The 22,547-nt window shown below is 37.7% G+C and overlaps 1 protein-coding gene across 2 annotated transcripts in view; it reads left to right on the top strand.

The window, feature by feature from the left end:
• The window catches only part of Efhc2 (EF-hand domain containing 2), a 175,137-nt gene extending 153,384 nt beyond the window's left edge, over positions 1-21,753 (top strand). For both annotated transcript variants that reach the window (XM_085684528.2, XM_048461553.3), the window contains 2 exons: positions 7,804-7,909; positions 19,115-21,753. In XM_085684528.2, coding sequence (XP_085540654.1) covers positions 7,804-7,909; positions 19,115-19,216 — 208 coding nt within the window. In that variant the 3' untranslated portion in view covers positions 19,217-21,753. The remainder of the gene's footprint in view (positions 1-7,803; positions 7,910-19,114) is intronic.
• Positions 21,754-22,547: the final 794 nt, after the last annotated feature.

The following is a 22,547-nucleotide window of genomic DNA, read 5'->3' as shown; positions in this document are numbered from 1 at the left end:
CCCACCTCCCAAGGCCTCAAGAGGCATGTTTGGGGCCATTATTATTTAAAGAGGAACCAGAGAGATTGCCTTCCCTCCCCCTTTCTCCACAAACACGTCTCTTAGTTTGTGTAGGAAAGGAATTGGTGGCTTGCCGGAGCATCAAAGGGAAAGAAGAATTTATGGCGGCTTTAGGAAAACACTTTAGCACTGTGAGCTGGCACTTGAAAGTAAGGAGGCTGACTTTTAAACAAGCATAGAAACACTTAAAAGCCAGAATTAGCCTTGCCCTTTAGGGCAGTCACCCTGGAAGGCTGTGCACTGATTCCAACAATGTTGCCATAGAAAGTTCTTCTTTGGAATTGGCTTCAAAGCCCTTTCGAATGAGTTTCTTCCTGAGTGGCAAATCTTCATCCTTTGACTGTAGGATCAGAGTTTTAGCAAAAGTCAAATGTCCTTTGGTGAGGAGTGAAGTAGAAAGCTCAGGTGGAGAATCTGGACCATGTTTTGGATAGAAAGCCTGGTGTGTGACTGTAAAATGAAATCTATTTTCTATAAGGTTCAGAGGCTTTTTCAAAATTCTTCCAAAAGATGTTTGAGTGTTGGCAAGTGGTTTCATTAGTTATCAGGCAAAGATGCCTCCATGATGAGTGTACAGAATCAATAACTTTCAGGGGCAACATTTTGGTTCTGACTGACCGGCTTGCCTTACTCCCCTAACATTCAAACCTTTCTCCATGTTTGGAATTGTTTGTTTTCTGTCTCCTCCTATCTGCTCTGCTTTTAATGATGAAAGGGGCTTCATCTGTGGGTTTTCTCTTACATTCTTATACAACAAGCATGATAAATATTAAATGGAAGTATATACTATATTAACAAATGATGGGATGAAAAAAAAATCTCACCACATCAGTGGTCCAAGGAAGAAGCTATGTGCAGAAGTTAGGAGCAGGGAAAAACACTAAGAGACTAATGCCAAGTGAAGAGGATCCCAACTGGGAGTGTTTCTTTTTTCTCTCCCAGGACTGTTGCTCCTAAGTTTGCTACTGAGATAAGCCTGCTTTAGGGGTTCTACATCTGTTCTTAATCTCTTTAAATTTTTATTTGTATAAAACTGTTACATGCTTACAAAGTAACACATGCTCACAAAGTAACACAACCATTAATGGTTCTTTTTTTAAACAAAACAAAGCAAAACAAAACAAAAACAGTACTCTCTGACTGCATTGGCAGCCAAGTTCAACCCTTCTAAATGCTTCTGCAATTAATAGAGCAGCATGCATACATCATTGTATTTCCATTTATTGAATTTGTCAATAGTATCTACTAACCTACTTTTTTGATGATGACTGAGAAGTTAGCATAATTGTCATTCTATTTTTATTTTTATTTCTGTATGTTCTGAGGATCTTCTCTTTACCTCTGGTATACTGGAAGTTTATGGTCGGTCTGAATATATATATGTTTACTATGTATACTATCTTTTGAGGTCTTCTATCTTTGAGACACTTTCCTTTGTTGCTGATAAATTGTCTACTAATACTTTCCTCCATTTCTACTATGAAGCTTTTAAGTCTATCAAATTTGGACATTTTGGATTCTCAGTTTTCACATTTTAATTGTGATTTTTTATTAAGTGATTTCTATCATTTTATATTCCAACCTTTCTATAGAGTTGTCTTATTACTATCATTTTTAATTCCAAGAACATGTTTTTAAGTCACATGTTCCTTTCTTGTAGTTTTTTGTTTTCTTTTCAGAAAGGTAATATATTTGCTCATTTCACATCTTGATATCTGCTTTATGAACAGTTTTTGTTTCTCTGCTTCTTTTCTTTTCTCTTGTCATCCTTTGACTTCTGTCCTTAATGTTGGATGTTTGGTGGGGACAGGGAATGCCTTGTTGGCAATGAGTTTCATTGCACAAATTAATTCCTGTAGCTTCATCTTCAATAGGGAACACCTAGAAATTAGAATCTGGACATTTCTTCTGAACCATTCTGGGGATTGAGAGAACCATCTTGTTTTCTTCTACGGTAAAAAGGATGGATTTGGAGAGGGAAGGAGTGTTTAAATGTGATCATTGATGTTCTCGAAGTGGGGAAGGGGTAGGAAGGGAACTGATCATTTTTTGAATTCAGGGTGTAATGTTCTCCATAATGCTCTACCTCCCTAGGACTGGTAGTTCTTTAGCTTCTTTAGTTTCTCCTCTAGTGAGTGCCTAAAGAAAGATACTCAGAGGTTTAACCACCTGTGCCTTCAACTAATTCTTGGTTTCAGTACCTCACCTTATTTCTGCTTGATTGATATATGGAGTGTTTATTCCATGAGCCACTTGCAACTTGTGGTTCAACGAATATCTGGGCTCCTCTCCATGGTCACAAAGTGCTCAGCTTCCATTCCTCAGCTCTACTAAGTCTGATATTAATCCAGGATCTGCTTTTCATCTTGCCCCACATTTCGAAATCCCTTTTTTGTTGTCTTCTCCCTCCGTCCCCAGCTGTCTTTGTCATTGTTGTATATATTCCATTTGTATTCCTGTCTTTATTTCCTTATAGGTAAAAAGAGCCACTTAGTATAAAAAGGGAAGAAGAAAAATGTGTTGAACCATCCTTATTCATTGACTACTTCCTAGGAACAAAATATTCTTCCCAGTAGTTTCAACCAGTCTTTTCTCTTTAAATTGAAAGGTTATTTGTTCTTTCCTCCTTAAACCCTTTGGAATATCCCCACATACACAAAAGTCATCCGAGAAAGAACTAGAAAGGAAATCTTGGAATATTTTACCACATTAGCTAACTCTGTCTTTAAACCTGACTTTGGGACTTGGGAAAGATGAAGGTTTTCATTTCTTTACAGTTTTTTTTCATACGTATCTGAGATGTGTACACTTTTTATTTATTAACATTTTTATTCTTCTTATCATTTGATCAGAAATACTTTTCACAAATTTCCTTCTAAATAGATAAATAATTAGATGCATTGAGTTTTACATACAAGATTGGGAGGGAAGGAGGGATGCAGTTAGAAGACAACCAGGAAGCATGAGCAAATATCAAAATTGGTCATGATAATATCTAATAGGTCTTCCCATAGTAACTTATAGAAATTTTTCTGACTGCCAGTGTAAATCCAGGGTAAATACTAATCCAAGCAAAGAACTTTAGCTAAGATGCACTTTGGAAAGATCTTCCTAAGAAAGCAGTTACTTGAACAAAAAGTACTACTGCCTTGTATTTCTGGGAGCCATCTTGGCATGATCAGGGAAACCGAAGGCCACAGACCTGAAATACCAGATGGAGAGAGTTTTCAGGTGACAGATGTCTGCAGGAGTCAAATTAAGTTGGTTCTTGTATACCCGGCTAAGGATCATAGATTGCATTCTGAGTCCAATGGGAATCCACTGGAAGATTCCAAGCAAGGAGGTAAGAGAACAGCTCTGTATTTTCTAATGTGCTCTCCAATGGAGGGTGAACTACTGAAACCTAAGAGCAGCAGAAGGAAGAGACTCAGGATGGGAAACTGTTGCTATAGTCCCAGTGAGTGGTGAAGGTGGTTTAGAGAGTAGTGAACGAAATGGAGAGGTTAGGTAGAACTGTAATATGCTGAGGTAGTTTTAACTCACAGGACTGCTCAGTAGATTGTGTGTGAGGAGTGAAGTTGGAAGTCACCCTAGAGCTATTTAGTAAGGATATTGACTGGCTCTCAAATTAGTTAACTACTATGACTCTAAACTCTAAAATTGAATAAGTGCCCTTTGGAATTCATGTTGTAGAAATTTCCTGGCAATTATATTCTCTCTAAGAACAAATAGAAATAATTATTCTTTGGTGATTTCATCCAGTTTTTCTCCAGTCCTGTGCTTTAAAAGATCATCTATATAGCAAATGATTCCCATATCTTAAATCTTCAAAGGGGCCTCCTCCTCTATCTTCAGACCCATTGCCTCTGTTTCTCATGTCTCATTAAAAAGTAGTGTATTTAGTCTGAGACATGACTCAGCAGTTAAGAGTACTTGCTGATCTTCTAGAGGACCTGAGTTGGTTTACCGGTATTCATGTTGGAAAACTCACAGCTGCTTTTAACTCTTGGGCCTCCATGGGTATACATACATGTATTACTCCCTCACACAAGCAGACACATATACATGTATACATAAATAAATGTAGTTTTAAAATAATCTTCTCTAAAAGAAGCATATTTAAAACTAAACTCTGGTTCTTGTCTCCCTCCTGAAGCCCTGTCTAGCCAGTTGCTCAATTAGAAGACTTCAAATAATTTTCAAACTGACCTCCCTGTTGACAGAGGTTTCTGTCCTGCCCAGTTCTGCAGTCATTCAGTTCCAAAGAAATACACAGAGGTCTACATTAATCATAAACTGGTTGGCCTATTTGCTCAGGCTTGTTATTAACTTTTACATCCTACATTAACCCATAATTCTTGTCTATGTCAGCCACATGAGGCATTCTCATCTTGCTTTCACTGCTTCTGGGTTACAACTGCAGACTGAGTCTTTCCTCTTCCCAGAATTCTCCTGTTCTCATTGCCCTGCCTCTACTTCCTGCCTGATCACCCCACCTATAATTCCTGCCTGGCTACTGGCCTATTAGCATTTTATTAAAGCAATACAACTAAGTCTTTACAGGGTACAAGATCATTGTCCCACAGCACCTCCCCACCACCATTGTGCATGTGTGTATTTGGTATTTGTGTGTATACTCTAAATATTGTGTGTGTGTGTGGGGGGGGTCTTTCAGGAAGCCTACATTCAAAGCACATTCAGAATTGACAATTCCTCACCGTTACTACCTTTGTCTCAACCACCATCATTCCTATCTGAACTACTTGAAAGGGATCACAAATACTTCTGCCTCTTCTATGATGCTCCAGTATTTAACTCATATCAGTTAGATTGTTAGAATAAGATTTAAATATATGTTAGAACCTGTTTTACTCTTGTTAGGTTGCTACAAGAATATGCCATAGATTAAAACTACTTTTTACAATTCTGGTGGGTAAGAAATTAAAAAAAAATAAAAGGAAACTGCCAGCACATTGAATGTCTGATTGACAGCCCTTATTTGTTTTTTGAATGGCTCTTTATGCTGTGCCCACACATGGCAGGAACAAGGAAGTTCTTTGGGGTCTCTTCCCTTCTATTGAATTTTCTTATCTATTTTCTGGTAGTTTGAGATAGGATGCTACTATGTAGTTCAAGATGACCTCAAACTCCAAACTCTATCACCATTATTCGTTATTTACCTTCAAAGTGCTGAAATTACAAATATGCTACTGTGACATGCCGTAGTGAACTTTCAGGAAGGCTTTGCCCTATGGTCTACTTACATCTATCTTCCTAATATCATCGCCTTGGTGTTTAAGTTTCAATGTATGAATTTGAAATGAACCTGTTCATTCAGAATGTTGCAGGTCCTATAAGTAAATTTTCTGTAGAATTATAATCCAATAGCTCCTAAATTCCCTTAGAATGAATGTCAAAGATTGTGTATGAGCTCCTTCTCTGACCTCAGGTCTCACTCAGAATATTAAGAAATGTTTTCTTTAAGACTCTCTGTTAATGGAATGCTACTCATCAAACATCTTTAGTTGAGTTTTAGTTGTTCCCCAGAAACATATACAAATAAAAGGCATAATGGTCCCACAACAGACTATAAATATTCTCATAAACAAAGGATGGCCTTTAAAAGAGTTGAAATGATGAGTGAGCCAAAATTCAAAGGATAAACAGTGGTAGGGGGCAACATGTTGGACTTTTGTCCCAGAATTCTTGGCCAAAGGAAATGTACACAAAAGAATTACAGAATTCCATTTCCTGTGTTCTGATGACTCTGTCTACTCTGTTTAGATGGATGAAACCTATATTACTTCAGCTTGTAACATTTTGGGTGCTGTGAATTTTTATGTATTTGTAAATACTAGCTATTGTTTTCTTAACTCTTTGGAAAGAATAGAGGAATATCTTTTAACTAATTGTGCACATGAATCCTGGAGCAGGGTGCTTGGAATCATATCTTTTCGATGTCTTTATCATTTCCCTAAATACTGGTATAAAGAGATCAATAAATAATTTGCCTGAAAATTTGTTAGCATGTGGCCAAATTCAGGAAAATGGCTTAAGATATTACAACAAGAAGCAGTTAGACCAGGTGGTGGTGGTGCATGCCTTGAATCCCAGCAGTTGGGATGCAGAGGCAGGTGGATCTCTGTGAGTTCAAGGCTAGCCTGGTCTACAGAACAAATTTCAGAACAACCAAGGCTGTTAGACAAAGAAATCATGTATCAAAAAAAAGTAGTTAGTTACTATTTGGGTCATTACAACAATTGTGTTGAAATTATCATATCTTAGTGATCAAAATTCTGTTATGTAAAGTTGAGGATGAATTTAAACCAATATCCATAATTTAAGATTCAATATATTTTTCCTAACTTTTATGGCATAGGATAATCATTTGTTATTCTTTGTTCCAAGTAAAAATTGACTTGTTTTCTATTATAAATTTAAATAAGTTCAGATGTTACAGATTAGTCATCATAAGTCCAAATAATCATTTTGACTTTCTAGAGATGGTTTTCTTATTATATAAGAGTATTGTTGCCATTTTCTATTCTTATATATAAATATAAACCTAAAGCTGAATCAGGACTGTACATATGGGACTAGAGAGATGGCTAAGTGATTAGAAGTATGTATGTAGCATTCTTGCTACTGAGTTTGCTTCCCAACACACAGATCAGGCAGGTCACAGCTGCCTGTGACTTCAGCTCTAGGGGACCTGACCCCCTCTTCTGAGATTTATGGATATGGCACTCACATACACATACCCATACACAGGCTTACACACACACATACATAATTATAAATAATAAAAACAAAATAAAAATCTTTTTAAAAATTGTACATACTGTTTTATAATCTTCTTTACACTGTATGTCAAGAACATATTTCTATCACTTCTAATATGGATCTAAATAACCTCTTTTAATAGCCACTTAATAAGTGACAATGATGCCTTTTACTTTTCTTAAAAATATACTAGTAGATAAAAATCAATACAGGTTTATCTTAATGATGTGGAATTCTCCTCTGTATGCTGTGAATATGTTTTATTATCATTGGTTATTAAAGAAACTGCTTTGGTCTATGGTAGGGCAGAGTAGAGCTAGACAGGAAAACTAAACCGCATGCAGGGTGATGAAAAGCAGAGTTAGGCAGACGCCATGTAGCTGCCAAAGGAGACAGACACCAGAACCTTACTGGTAGGCCTCAGCCTCATGGTGATACACAGATTAATAGAAATGGTTTAATTTAAGATATAAGAGCTAGCTAGGAATACGCCTAAGCTGTTAGTCAAACAGTGTTGTAACTAACATATCTTTTGTGTGATTATTCGGATCTGGGTAGCCAGGAAACAAACGAGCAGTCTTCAATTACATCTTAAACATTTAAATGACATGTAATTTAGAAACTACAAGGGCACCTTATTTTATTGATATGTATCAAACACTAAAATACAAAGACCTTCAAATATTCTGAATAAAAGATGGTAATGGTCTTAGCTACCAAAATTTGTTTGATATCTACATCAAATATTTATTGAACTTCTACCAACCCCCTGGGAAATTAGATAGGTGAGATTTCCTACTTTAAAAGAATTTCTATTCTGAGAGGGTCCAAAGTAAAACTAGTAAGAAGTGATGATAGCATAAGCTACTGAAGTGTACAGGATAATAAGTTTTAAGGTACAATGGAAGCTGGGATTGTGGTTCTAAATTCTTCAAATTTAGTCCAATTATGTGCTTTCAGGTTTGAAGACAATGAACAACAAATAAATTACGGATTATTTTTCTCTGTCCTGAACTGGAGAATGAATCCAACACCTGAAATACAATCCCCACCATACCTTAAAGAGGTAAATTTTATGCTTGCTTTAGAAATCAGCTTTGTATACCTCCATTATACCTTTAAAATCTTGTGTCTTTAATTTTCAGTGGGATGTAGCAACATCATTGTTTTTGGAAGGAGTATAATCTGGGAATTTCTGTTGAAGGCTAACTTACTTTCCATGCTGAGCAAACATCTGCCGTAGAAGAACAGGACATTTCTTTTACAGTTGAATAGTATTTAGCCTCAGTTGTATCCAGTTATATAGAAAATGGGATAATAGGTTATAGTTATAAATGGATATAAACACCCTTATCAAGGGATTCTGGTAATACCATCATAATCTATAATAGCAAATCTCAGATGGTATCTATGTCAAGAACCCTCAGTATAGTGTATGGAGACTCAAATTTTATGGTGGAGCCATTTTGAAAAGAAAAATTCAATAGAAAAATGCTTGGTTTGGAAAAACAAAGTTTACATGATCAGATGGGGCTTCAGCATTGTGGAATCATCTGAACTCTCTAAGATCTCTTCAGCTATCTTTAAGGAGTGGGTGGGTGGATGGTAGTTTGTATTTTAACATGCTCCAGAAATTTATTTTCTTAAGAAAGTTCCTTGATAAAGCAAATGTCAGTGGTTGATAATTCCAGAAAAGAAGTATTTATTCCGTCTCTGCTGACCAACTCATTCTGGCCTGAGCTTGCCTAGTGCCTCTGGCAGTAGGCCTCTCAAGCACATAGCTTCTCTGAAGTGTCAGGGGAAACCTTAGACCTTCCACTTGGTTGAAGGACAGTATTGGCCATCATAGTCCACAGAGGTGGAATTGAAATCTGGCTCCTTATCTGATTGATATCAGGTAAATTAAGTTCAAAACCTCATTTACTCATAGCCAATAACCTTCAGATAAATAAGGCTAAGGATCCACTCTCAGCATGTCCTCTGCTTTGTGCATTCAAAGATAACTGCCCCCCTGAAGGAGCCCATTCCTAATGTGGAATCAATGCCTCCATGATTTAGGGGTTGACTTAATACTGCTTGCATAGAATGGTGTGAAATGAAAATAGTTTCTTCTCAATCAGGATGAGGAAGAAGGTCTCATTTGACATATCAGTAATAAAAAGTTAGTAAGGGAGGAAAGTAACATGATGCGGTTGCACAGCAAAGACATTACTAACAGAGCTCTGGGACCTGAGGCAGCTTGGCACTGGAGACTGCTGTGGATGGAGTGAAGGTCTATAGGGAAGAGCAGAGAAGGATGAGGTTGGAGATGCCTGCAAGGATGGGTAAAGCTGTCACTATTCAGATTAGCCTGACCTCAGAACTCATAGCCAGCCTCTGTCTCCTGAGTGCTAGGCTTAAAGGCATACACATACCATGCCTGGCAAATCAGTGTTTCTCTCTCTCTCTTTTGACCACTCTTTCAAAGTCATTTCTAATACTTGTGGTTAAATTTAACAATTGAAACATAGAGTTAATATCTGTTTTCATTACGTTAAAAATTGCTAGTAAACACATTCTAATTGTCTAATACCAAGCAATAGCTTAGTAGAAAATGATATTTTGGGGATATGCTATGATATAAAACATTGAGCAACATCTACTTGAATTATATGTAAGCCCATCACTAAAGTTCACAAAGAACACATTTTTTTTCCGTTAGACTTGTTTATTCAAGTATCCGAAAACACTCTTTCCACTTCCTCCCCTCCTCCTAATACCCTCCTGCTCCCCCCCACTCCCTCTCCTCCTCCCTCACCATTCCCCAGAGCAGTCAGGGTTTCCTGCCCTGTGGGGAATCCAAGTTCCTCTCCCTCCATCCAGGTCCAGGAAGGTGAGCATTCAAACAGACCAGGATCCCAAAAAGCCAGTCCATGCAGACGAAACAAGACCCAGTGCCATTGTCAATGGCAAATTTGTTTTAGCAAATCAAATGAAAAGGCTTCATTTGCCTGTAACGCATTTTCAAGGAAAGAGTCCCTGCTTGGAACCCACAGCTCAGATACAGATGACAACTCAGCCAAAATGAAATAGTTGTAGAACACTGACTATAAAAAGACACAAATGAATAGGAGTATTAGTGAAACTCACTTCCTACACAATTTTTTTCTCATGTTTTCAGGATGCTCTTGATAATCTCAAGAAGTATTTAGGAAATCCTCTTTTCAAAATGAACTTCCATTTGATTTGCTAAAACTTAATTGCTTTTATGGTTTTGCACCTAATGTGATTATTTCTAAGGCCGTGTAGTACTTATTAGTAGGCATAAAATTAAAAAAAAATAAAAAGGAAAGAAGAAAAAGAGGACAAAAGAAAGGAAAATGTTTATTGTATGTGTAGTACTAGACTTTCTACATATTTCCAGATATATCCCATAGAAATACTCTTTTCTGAAATGGAAAAGGAAAATAAAGAGATCCTTTTCTAAGTAACTATAGGGAAATAACACGGTGAAACACTAACATGAGTCTATCAGCCTTACATTTGGGAAAAATAAAAATAACCCTATTGCAGTGAAGCATGGAGTTTAATTGGCTCCCAATCCTTTTCCCTCATGCATCTGGTGGCCAGTGCTACAGTAGAAATTTTTAAGCTAGAAGAAGACATAATCCAATTAAATTTCCTTTTAAAAATGTCAAAGTAAATACATCCAGGGTCTATTAGTTCACATGCAACTTTGCTATTCCCACTGGGCAGCTGCTGTTTACTGAGTTTTCATCTATTGCCATTTTCACCTCTTATTTCAGGATGCTTGGTATATGTACACACACACACACACACACACACACACACACACACTCATACACACAGAATAGCAGCTATAGTCCTTCACCATTGGTGAATAAGTAATTTACTGCTAACTTCTTTGACATCCTAAGTGCTCTAGTGACAGCCAGGCTTGGAATATGTTATAGTAGAAAATGCTCTGTGGCACATACTATTGAATGTTCCAGATTACATTAAGTTTCACTGTGAGATTTGAACGTTGTCTCTCATTTTACCTGTAAATCACCTTGGGAACTGAACTCATCCACCATTTTCCTGGAAGTTGCTTTGTTCCAAGATGTGTCAGAGACTCTCACATACATGTTCTTAACTCTGATAAATGTAAAACTGCTTTTTGCATTTAGAAGCAGTGGTAGAGACAAGGATTTGGCTGTTTAGTAGTTGGGGGAGGAAATTAAATCCCCAGAAATTGTGACTAAGGAAGAGAGGGAGTTACTAAAGAGTGTGTTATTTACCCAGTTACATATGCAGATGGCCGTGGCTTAATGCTGCTGGGAAATGCTAGGATCTGACAGGAACATATACCTCAGAATTAATTAGCCTGTGCAAGGAAGCTATGGTATTACTCCGTTAGTTTCCTTTGACAGTTGTTACTTGTGGGATACTCTTGAACACTGAGTGCCACAGGGTCAGCCAAAGTAAGCCTCAGAAGCCAACAAGAAGCTCTGGTCAAGGGAATAGAGATGCTGGCAGTTGGAAGTCAGGCTGCTGTAAGCCAGACTGGAAAGGGTAATAGGCTAGGGAGGGGCAGTGGCAGAGCCTGTGACACATACTTAGGATTCCAAAAATGTACTGTCAGGGTCCTGTCTTACAGAGACACAGCAGACATGTCCTGTCCTCATTTGGAATGGGAGGCATCACTGTCTGCAGATGAGCTGTCTTTTTGTCGTAGGATTGCCACTTGCATAAAGTTGTTCCCCTGTTCAGTTCACTTGCATGGGCTGGGAGTATAGCTCCAGGATAGAGCACTTGCCTAAAATGTACAAGGCCGGTGTTACACACTCTGCAAGGAATAAACTACATCAAAAGCTTACTGCTGTGAAGACCATGTGATCTGTAGTTTGTACTGAGTAATTTAGTAGGAATAAAAAGTCAATAGTTTAACTCAACACCCAGATTTTTATAAACTTTCTATGATGTTTGGAATGCTTGCAATTTTATCAGAAAGAACAATAGGAGAAAAATAGGTCAGTGCTAGTTTAGGGATTTCTTAGATACCCCCAAACTTTTCTTACAAAGAAAAAAAGAAAGGACCAGCCATGCTTCTGAGTATAGACAAAATTATAAAGGAGGTACCTGTCCTTCTGTCATATCGATACACCCAATCCCATTGCTTGGGTGTTTAAAAATCTTCCTGTGTCCAACCCTCTTTTTCAATCCCAAATGTGGTCCCTTAGTCTATTTTCAGCTAATACCTGAGAAAATCTCCCTAAAATTGGTGGATGGCAGTGGATGAGTCTTAGTCCATTAGGCACTGCCTGTATCTCTGTAGTATTTATCAGAAGCCACTACAGCTAGCAACCTAGGGATTGGGAATAAAGGAGAAAAGGAAATGATGGTGGCAAATGGCGTTGAATGGAAACAAAGCACAGCATGCCAGGAAAAGTCAAAAAGCTCTGCAGGAGTCTTAGGGTTCAAAGTGGTCAAGATGGAAAGAAATGAACTGCTGTTATCTTTTTGCCTCAAATTACCCTTATTTTGAATTCTGGCTATTTTGCTTGACAGCCTGTTGCTAATAAATTTGGTTCTCATATCTAAAGTTTTGAGTTATTTTTCAAGTATAAATTCTTACCATTTTATCTTTTATTGGTAGCATTTAAATCATAATTTCATGCTAAAAACAATATAAACAACAGCCACTTTTTGTACCTAATAAAAATGAGGGAGGGGGCTAGAGAGATGACTTAGTGATTAAAAGCACTGGCTGCTCTTCTAGACGACCAGGGTTCAATTGCCAGCAATTCCCTTGTGGCAGTTCACAACTGTCTGTAACTCCAGTTCCAGGGGATCTGGCACCCTCACATAGACATACATACAGACAAAAACACCAATGCATATAGAATACAGATAAATAAATTTTTTAAAAATGAGGAAAGATCATTAATACTGACCTGTTTCATGCGTGTTCCTGTAGTAAGTTCATCATAATTATGTGAGTGGCATACTATGTTTTGTTTTTTTTGCATTAAATTTTTATTTAAAAAAATCCCATGAGGGAATAATGATTTTGAATATGTATGATTTTTTGAACCATTTCTCTGCGCTCAGATTAAATGCTAAAATACTACCTAAAAACAGGCATTGGTTTGAATTTTATGAAACTTTTGAGGATGTATTGAATATTGGAGTTGAATGACATACTGAGCTCAGCTTTCACTGATTAAAATACCATGTTTACTATATCCAGATTGAATTCCTAATTTTTAGGATGAGGCATGGCATGTCACTAAGGTCCATGTGGGGTGAACTGTACAGAAGATACTTTGGAATTAGTGTTACCATCATCTCTCTGAAGCACCATTTATTGCCTGTTGGTGGTTTGAGCTCTACCTCATAGGTGACAATTTTTAGGCAAAAATATCCTTCAGGAGCCACATTATTAGGGGCTGGAGAGATATCTCAGCAGCTAAATGCATGTACTGTTCTATCAGAAGGCCTGAGTTGATTCACAGCACCTATGGCAGTCAACTGACACCTCTCTAGAACTATAGCTCCAGGAGATCCAATGCCCTCTGGCCCCCTAAGGCACCTGCACTCACATTCACCTAGCCCCACCCCCATACTTAGTTAAAATGAAGTTGTTTTGTGTTTTAAGAACTATATTGTTTTCCACTTAGCTTTTCTTATTGAAAATGGCAGGACCAAATGGCATTATGTAGGATGAGAATCAGCTGCTTGTGAATAGGTCCACTCTATTGCATCATTTTGGAAGGTAGCACGGTACATAAACATACTTGTAGAGCTTCATTGCAGGGGAGACAGTTCAGGCCCCTCCCCTGCTGACTGGTGATTTGGTTGCAAAGGAGTTACTTAATCCTATGCCTCAGTTTCCTTTTCTGTGAACATGTATCACAGTAACATGTTTTCTTAGGGATTTTCCTCGGACAATTGGGTAATGTAATGCCTATAAAATACTTAATAGTTTTATCATATAGTAAATATCTAATATATTTCTTGTTACTTCTGTAACACTAGGCATTTATAAGACACAACCTTGAAAAAATCTGCAAGCAGTTCACGTACATAACTCATCTTTCAGATTCAGATTTGTGTCCTAGTTAAAGATGCAAGCACTTGGTGTTCTGATTTTATGTTAGTGTCATTGGTTGGTATAGCTTGATAGATCATCCATGTTCCAGTGACATTGGAAATTTTGCACAGTTCTGAACTCTAGCTCTTTGCTACATGGAACTATTTTTGCAGGATTTACTAGGATCTCTCTTTTTGGTGTGCATTTTAATTAGGTCCTTGAGAATTTTGTACAATGTATTTTCATTTCCTCAACTCCTCCCAGATGTACCTCACTTTCCTATCCAACTGTGTGTCTTCCTTTTTAAATCATCAAATCAAATTTATATTGTCCATATACTCTTAGATGTGTGGCCTTGTCTGGAGCAGTCCACCTATCAGGAGGCACACGCTTAAGGAAAACAGACTCTCTTGCTGCTAGTAGCTATCAGTAGCCGATAGCTCCTCAGCTAGCAGGAAGACTTTGTGGCCCACCTCCCCTCTCCACGCCGGAAGTCTGTCTGGCTTGAGCTTGCATAGTTCTTGGGCATGCTGTCACAACCACTATACATTCACATGTACAGCTTCCCTGCTGTGTCCCCAAAACACTATTTTCTTATAGTCATCCACTGCCTTTGATTCTTATTGACTTTCCATCCCCTCTTCTTCAATGATCTCTGAACAATAAGAGAGGCGGGTATGATACGGATGTCTCATTTCCGGCGGAGCATAGACTCTACCTTGGTATCCCATGAGCACACAAAATAAAGTTCAAGTTTGTACTAGGTTTCTCTCTCTGATCCATATTTCTTCACTTAAAATAACTAAAAACTCCCTTCTATCCTGCTTTACTTATTTTGTTTATTGACATTACATGGAATTGCCTATTATTAATCCCCCAAATAATATTTATCCAGAATGTTGGAATATGACCTGATTTGGAAATAGGGTGCTTGCATTAGTTAAAATGGGGTAATAGTAGGTCAGGATAGACTCTAAACCTAGTGATTGCTAGCCTTATGAGATGTTTATGTGATGACACAGAGACACAGAAAGAACAGAATGCAAAGGCAGAGGCTGGAATGACAGCGGCATTTCTTGAAGCTGAAGCAGTCTGATGATTGCATGAACCAGTGCTGCTGACAGTTTGATTATGGACTCTTGGATTCCTAAACTGGGTGCGAATCCATTCCTATTGCTTAATGCCTCCTGGACTGTGATAAGTTTGAGACTGTCAGATATTAAACTTAGAATTCTTAAAGCTGTTCTGCCTGCATGATTTTGTTAGGGCTGACCTAACAAAGTACACAAAGAACCATAAACTTGGTAGTTCCACACAATAGAATATATAATCCCATAATCATGGAGGCTAGCAGTATAAAACAATGTGCCAGCAAGGCTTTGGGCCCTCTGATGCCTTTGGCCAGACTCCTTCCACTGGTCCTCCCAGCTCCTGGCTGCTTGCCATTCATTTTCAGTGTTTCTTGGTTTACAATTATGTAACACTAGCCTTTGCCTTTGTCATAACATGCCATCTTCTCCAACAGGTCAGTTTTCCCGCGACCATATAATGATGCCAGTCATACTGGACTTGGGCCTAACCCCATGCCAATATAACTTCATCAAAATCTTTGGCTTATTTATTTACATCTGTAGTCACTTTCTGAGGTGGAGAGGGTTAAGATGTCAGTGTATTTTTCTGGGAGCATATAGTTCAACCCTAACATTGCTCTCTTTATTTTCCTACCATTTCAAATTTCAGGTCTTGCACTTTTAGGTGTTCTGCTAAGAATCTTTCTGAGATCGCTCCTGATTTGCAGCCCAGCTTCAGCCCTCCTGTTTCTGACATAGTCATCTCTCCCCAGGATTACTGTAGGCACCATAGAACTGCTTTATATATTTAACACTTCATTTTCCCAACATTAAGCAACTTATCTAACCAATTTCCAACCATAATATTGTTGTTCTTCTGACCAGGACTGACCAGTGGCTTCCTCTCAAGTATGAAACAGTGTGGAAGGCTTAAAGTTTGACCCCCAGATTCTCTTTCCAACTGCCTCTCATCACTTTGTACTGTGCTCTAGACCAAACTGGACTACTCACTTTTTTTTGCAAACAGGTTTTGAAGTCTCTGGGCTTTTGACTATGAATAGAACACCCTTTGGTGCTTCAACCCCTGCTGAACTGCTGTTGTCATCCTCAGCTGTATCTGCATTGAGCCGGTATACTTCCAAAACACTATCACATAAAATCATCTAGCTGTTCCTGTGATACCTTGTGATTCAGATATTAATGGAATGCTAATGAAGGGTTAGAAACTTTTCTATAGCCATAAGTGTAAGTTAGTGTTTATCTAGCATGCTCAAGGCTCAAAGGTGAAACCCAGCATTGAAAAAAAAGGAAAAGTAAAATGAAGAAATAGAGCATTGGATATAAAACAACCTTGTGAGTAGGACCAGTTGTGGACTTTCTCCCTGACTGGAACTAACATTAATTGACCAGTATAGCTTATACAAAAAGTTTGTGTGTGTATGTGTGTGTGTGTATATATATATATGTGTGTGTGTGTGTATGTAAATGTGTATCTGTGTGTATGTACACAGACAAACTTAGTATCACTTAAGAATGAGCGATGTTCTGAGAGGTGTGTTATTAGTGATTACATTGTTGTAAATGCCTAGAGTAGGCCTTACATGAACTGTGATGTTGCAGTACAGCACATACTAGACCATATGGTACATTTATATTTGAATACATATGGTATAGCCTGTTGTTCTAGGGCCACAATGAATACAATAACACAAGATCAAACATAAGAGAAAGTTATGCATAAACAAGATGTATAAACACAGGATTATGGGGCTGCTGCTGGTCTGACAATCTGAGTTCAATCCTCAGAACCCACATAATGGAAGGAGAAAACCGATTTCCCCAAGTTGTATTCTGACTTCCACCAGCTTTCCAGGTCATGGATGTATGTGTGCATGTGTATGCACATACACACTCACAAATAAATTCAAATGTTTTAAAAGCGAATTATAATCATGTAGAACTTTTATCTGACTAGCAGAGGGGTTGATTTGCTTAGTATACACATGTGAATTGTTATGCCCAGATCCGGAAAGTTCCCTAAAAACCAACAAAAAGACCAAGTCACGTTTGTAAAAGCAAAGAGCCTTTATTTTATACAAGTTTGTAAACTCGGTCTCTCTGTATGTCCAAGGTATTGGAATAATTGAAGAGCCCAGAGCTCAGTTAGAGTTGGGTTTTTGTAGTAGTAAAGGTGGGGGTGAGGGGTTTCCAAGCTTCAGGATTCCTGATTGGCTGACATTTGTCTAGGGGTATCCTGGTGAGTGTGCTGGCAGGTGATCCTATCTACAAGGGTTGGAATGTTAGGCATTTCCTTTGGATGGTCTGTACTTGGGTGGTGCTCAGGTAATCTCAGTTTGTTTTCCTTACTGTAACCAGGTATTGCTTCAGGGTAAACTACTGAGACTCAGGCCTCCATTAAACTTACCATGGCTGAGTCCTACACTGGCAGGTGATAATGGTTGGAATTAAAGAACTTTCTTTGGGTGGTCTGTTTCTATTTAGCTTATCATGGCTAGCTCCTACATGAACTATGTCTTGTGTTACAATAGCACTAGGCCATAAGAATGAACAAGCTCCATCATGATCCTCCAGGGTGTGGGGTTTGTTTTGTTTTCTTGGAGTTTTTGTGAGAAGAGTGGGGGTTTTAGAAGGTTTTTGTTGTAGTCATTTCTATTTCACTATAGATATAGATAGTGCAGGTTAGCCTGAAACTCACTCTGTAGCACTAACTGACCTCAAACTCACAATCTATCTGCCTAAGCCTCCTAGGCACTGAGGTTAGAAGTATCTAGGACCAATCCTGGCTGCCGGCATAATTTTACAAGACCACTGCCATTTGTGCCATACATTATTAATACAAAGCACATTTGTAGCACCTGACTGTATATAAGATACCTTATGCGTACCTTGAGCAACCTACTACTCTTAAAGGTTTATTGAAGGAACAGTAACCAAGCAGGTGCTCAAAATACTTTCTTGGTTGTAAAACTTGAGGTCTTAATACTGTTTAAGAGAATCTGCCACTGCATTAGTACTGCCTAGCTCCCGGAATTACAGTGTTTCAACAGACAAGTTGATTTTTCTTATCTGTGGGTCTGTACGTCAGCCAGCTGGGCCTGGTCAACTTTGTCATTCTAGAACTTGCTCATCTATTTTTCATACACAAACCATAGCCATTCATGTGGCCATGTTCCTTTCAGAGAGACAGGGAAATGCTCCTTTTCCTATTCCTTCTTTCTATTCTCTTTTCTTCCCTTCCTTGTACCTGAAGGTATCTCATCTTGTCCAGTTCCACAGCTGCTTTTAAAAGAACCACTTGGAGGCTTAATGTTAATTACAAACTGTTTGGCCTATTAGCTCAGGCATATTATTAACAAACTCTTATAATTTATAATTAACCCATTTGTATTAGTCTTTATTTTACCATGATGCTCATGGTTTGTTACTTCACATCTTCTTCCCCCTGCAGCTGCTGGTGTCTCCCAGACTCCACCTTCATTCTTCCTGTATCTCAGCTTGGATTTCTTGCCTGACTCTATTATGCCTGACTATTGGCCAAATTAGTCTCTTTATTAACCAATGGTAATAAAACAGCATATAGAGAGACATCCCATATCACTTCCTTTCTCCTTCACGCATCCATCCTTTCTTCTTTGTCTTTCTCCATGGAAGGGGCTACAGTTATATGGTAAAGATTGGGAACATAAAATTCTAATACAGGAAGTAAACAAATAATTAAGGATAAGAATATGCTCTTCCTCAAAGTCCTTCTGATACCTAAGTAGAATGTACAAACCTCTACTCTTTTTATTTTAACTGAATGTTATGTGTGTGTGTCTTAGGCTAAGTATTTCACTGAATGAATGCAGGAACCCATGAAGGTCAGGAAGTGTTGGGTCCCCTGGAGCTAGAGTTACAGACAGTTGTGAGTTACCATGTGTGTGTGCTGAGAACCAAACATGGGTGCTCTGCAAGGGCCAGCCCCAAAACAACATCACTATAAGTTTATTAAAAGATTAAAAAGCAAACAAAACAAAGCAATGTCCCCTGAAATTTCAAAACTGAACTTTGAAACTTTGCTCTAATTATGTCCTTCTTTGTTTTTGTTTTTGTTTTTTTTTTCCAGAAATGTGAAGACGTTTGGACGGGAATGCCATCACCTATTCCTGTGAAATACGTTCGGTACTTAGACTTTTTGCAGGACGTGTATGGCTTACAGGAGAACTAACTGTGAAAGCTTCCATCAACTCTTTGATTTACTGCTCTCATTCTGCCATGTTTATTTTACTAGACATAATTTCATTAAAAACAAAAAGGAAACAAGGTTTATTTTAAATGGAAATCCAGGAACCACATTTAATCTCCTTCTGTCACTGTAGTTCTTCAGAACAACCTGCTATCTTGCTACCATACCAGCACTATTAAAAATACTATTTAAAACAATGTTGACCATTTTTATTGTATGTATTAGTTATGAATACCAAAGAATCTTATAATAATTTCCATCTAATATAATTTGATTCATCGCAATGTGAGATGAAAATGACTTTTGACAGCTATGCATGACAATATAAAATCAAATTATATCAGAGCAATAAGTTGTGATTCTGTTAAGCATTTTTGAAATCCTTTTGACACATGTTTATTACTTACATAATTAACTTTTGTAGCAACACACCTCATCAAAAATAATTCTTAAACCTCTCTAGAGTGAGTGTTTATTTTCTGAAGTTAGTGAAGTTATGGGGAAAAAAAAACCTTCTCTCTGCAAACGCACACACATACACACACACACACACACACACACACACAGAGAGAGAGAGAGAGAGAGAGAGAGAGAGAGAGAGAGAGAGAAATTGAAACATATGCTGTGTTTATATTTTTAGTGCCTTTTTATATCTAAAATCAGCTTCTTAACTTAGGAATATATGCATGTGTATATAATTAGAGCATGACCAAAAATGTATTATGCCTAAATATGCCTAAAATATTAGAGATGCGATTGTGGACGGTTTCAAGTGTTTGTTTTGGTTTGGTTTACATACTACTAGCCTCTCAACCTCCAGTCCAAAGGTTTAACTAGTTTAAAATTACACTGGATCTCTCCTGCCTTTCTCTGCTTTGATTTTTTTTCTTCACACAGAAGAACTCTTATCATATAGTGAGTATCTGATTACAACAAATCACCATGGAGCTTCAGTGTCCAGAATTCTTCTCTAGGCCACGCCAGACTCCCAGTGCTGGGTACTAGATAACATAAATCTGTTTGTTTCAGAGGCAGTGGGAGTCTGTCAAAATGGGACTGTGCTATTCAGGGGTCATTCTGGAAAGAAGAGGAACCAAGGACATTTCAGGGTCCCCTTCCTTCATTCTGCATTTCTAGCATCCCCTTGTCCCAAAATGAGTTGGCTTCTACTTACATGGTTTAGTTTACTTGACAACAATGACTCTTTCATTTTGTTTTAATCAAAACTAGTCAGTAAAACTACTTCTCTCCGTAAACCTAGGGCAGTTTCATGTGCACCAGTAGAAGTGACCCCATAGAGCTTTGCAATGAATTAGTATTCACAAGTAGATACTAGAACAGTGGGCTCATAAAACTCTAATTTTTATGGCTTGATTTTTGTCCTAGTTTTTAAAAAAGACAACCAACAATGCCAAGCTATTTAGTCACTTTAAGATTTTCCTACTTCCCAGAGAGCAAGCTTTTAGAAGGTATGATACTTGCCTAGAAGTTTTCAAGCTGACAGATCTGTCACCTCCCTATTCAACCCTTCACTCAATTGTCTTTCCCTCAAGTTTAACTGTATAGATAATTTAGCCCTTGTACGAGCTTGTAATGTAATTCACTTAAGAAGCAAGAAGAAAAAGGAAACCAATGATAATGTTCCTGAGTTCATGGGGGTGACGACTATTCATTCTGTTTCATGGATCTGTGTCCTTGCCCTGGCGGTTCCCGGTTCAAGCTCACAATTAACAATAAAATGGCCATTATAGGAATCATGCCGATAAACATGATACATTGCAGCCATACAGACACTTTAAATAATTATTTGTTTTATAACTAAGCCATATACTGAAGGAGATTTATAATTTAGAGATAATATCCCCATTAGTAAAGTTTATGACCCAATAAACAGCTGCCACTAGTTAATAAATGCCAAAGCCATAAAAACAAAGACTATTAATGTAATAGAATTTCTGTGCCTCTCTCTCTTGTTGGTGGTCTTAAGACACTAAAGGGAAATGCTATCTTAGGAAAAACATTTATTCTCATTATGTAAATATCAATGAATAGTTTTACACTTGAGTTGGAAATTTCCCAGCTCTCCTTGGTCCCAGGTGGTCCCAAAATACTGATGTATTCTGCTTAAGTTTCAAGCAGTAGATAACCAATTTCAGCACAAATAAACTCTGTGACTCAAATCTTTAGGGCAGATGGAGTTTCCACCTCTCCTCTTTCCTTCTGGAAAAGAAAAACTCTAGCTAGTGTCATTGTTCCAAGGTAATACTTTTAAAGTTTCTCAACCTTTGTATAGACCTGTTTCTAACTCCTAACATTTTCTTCCCTGTGGAGGAAAGCAAGTGTTACGTGTGGATGTCGGGGTGAGTTGAAGGTTAATGTAGGCAAACCTTTTGTCCTGTGAACTAATTGTTTATTAGTATTCTTGGAGTCTTGGGGGTGAGTGATAAAGTCATTTGGAAGCCCCAAACAAGTCATGTCTCTTTGTACAAATCATTAAAAGCCTTTGAAGTTCACAGTAATGTCTTGCTAAATCACTGTGTGAAGTATGGTTATTGTCAGAAGATGACTAATTTGCAGTATTAATTGGCCTTTGATTGTCATTTTTTTTACCTATTACCTAATCATCTCTAGTGGTTGGCTCAGCAGTTACTAAAATGGTTAAGATTTTTGACAATAGAGAGAAAGTGAAGAGCACTCTAAGATTTGAACACATACTAGTTGAAACTGTTTTTTTAATGTATTAACTTTGATTCAAATTAATGCCATATATAACATTATTGGTATTTTTATACAATGCTGCTGAATTTGTTTCCTTGGAGTTGTAGAGCTTCTAGGTTTTCTGTATGCTGCAATCACAAGTTTAGAATGTTTAGATTGCCCTTCCTTTAAATAGCAGGGAATGATTGATGAGTAAAAAAGGAGTAAAATGAGACCTCAAATTTTTCAAAAACAAAACAAAATACAAAAAGAAGAAAAAACCTTGCCTTTCCAACTTGAATTCTTTTCAATTTGAATGAGAGCTGCTTTTCTAGCCTTTTCAGCTACTTTCTTTTCAGCTGCTTCTTCCTTCACCTTGCCCTTCTTCCCTGAATTATAAAACTTCCACTTATAAGTTCAGTACTTGGAGTTTGGTTCCCCACCAAGTATTTATGATATTGAATAATGTAGAATCCATCCAATAATAAAACGCCATGATCTTAATGTAATGTGTATTCTCTTCAGCTATTAGTTTATATCCTTCAATTTTGAATATCCTTCAACATTGTTCTGTAAATGACCTCTTAGACAAACAGCTTCCAAGTGATGGTTAAGC

This window comes from Myodes glareolus, chromosome X, assembly GCF_982192425.1.
Source record: "Myodes glareolus chromosome X, mMyoGla1.1, whole genome shotgun sequence".
Lineage (NCBI taxonomy): Eukaryota > Metazoa > Chordata > Mammalia > Rodentia > Cricetidae > Myodes > Myodes glareolus.
This window is presented reverse-complemented; position numbering and strand designations above follow the sequence as displayed.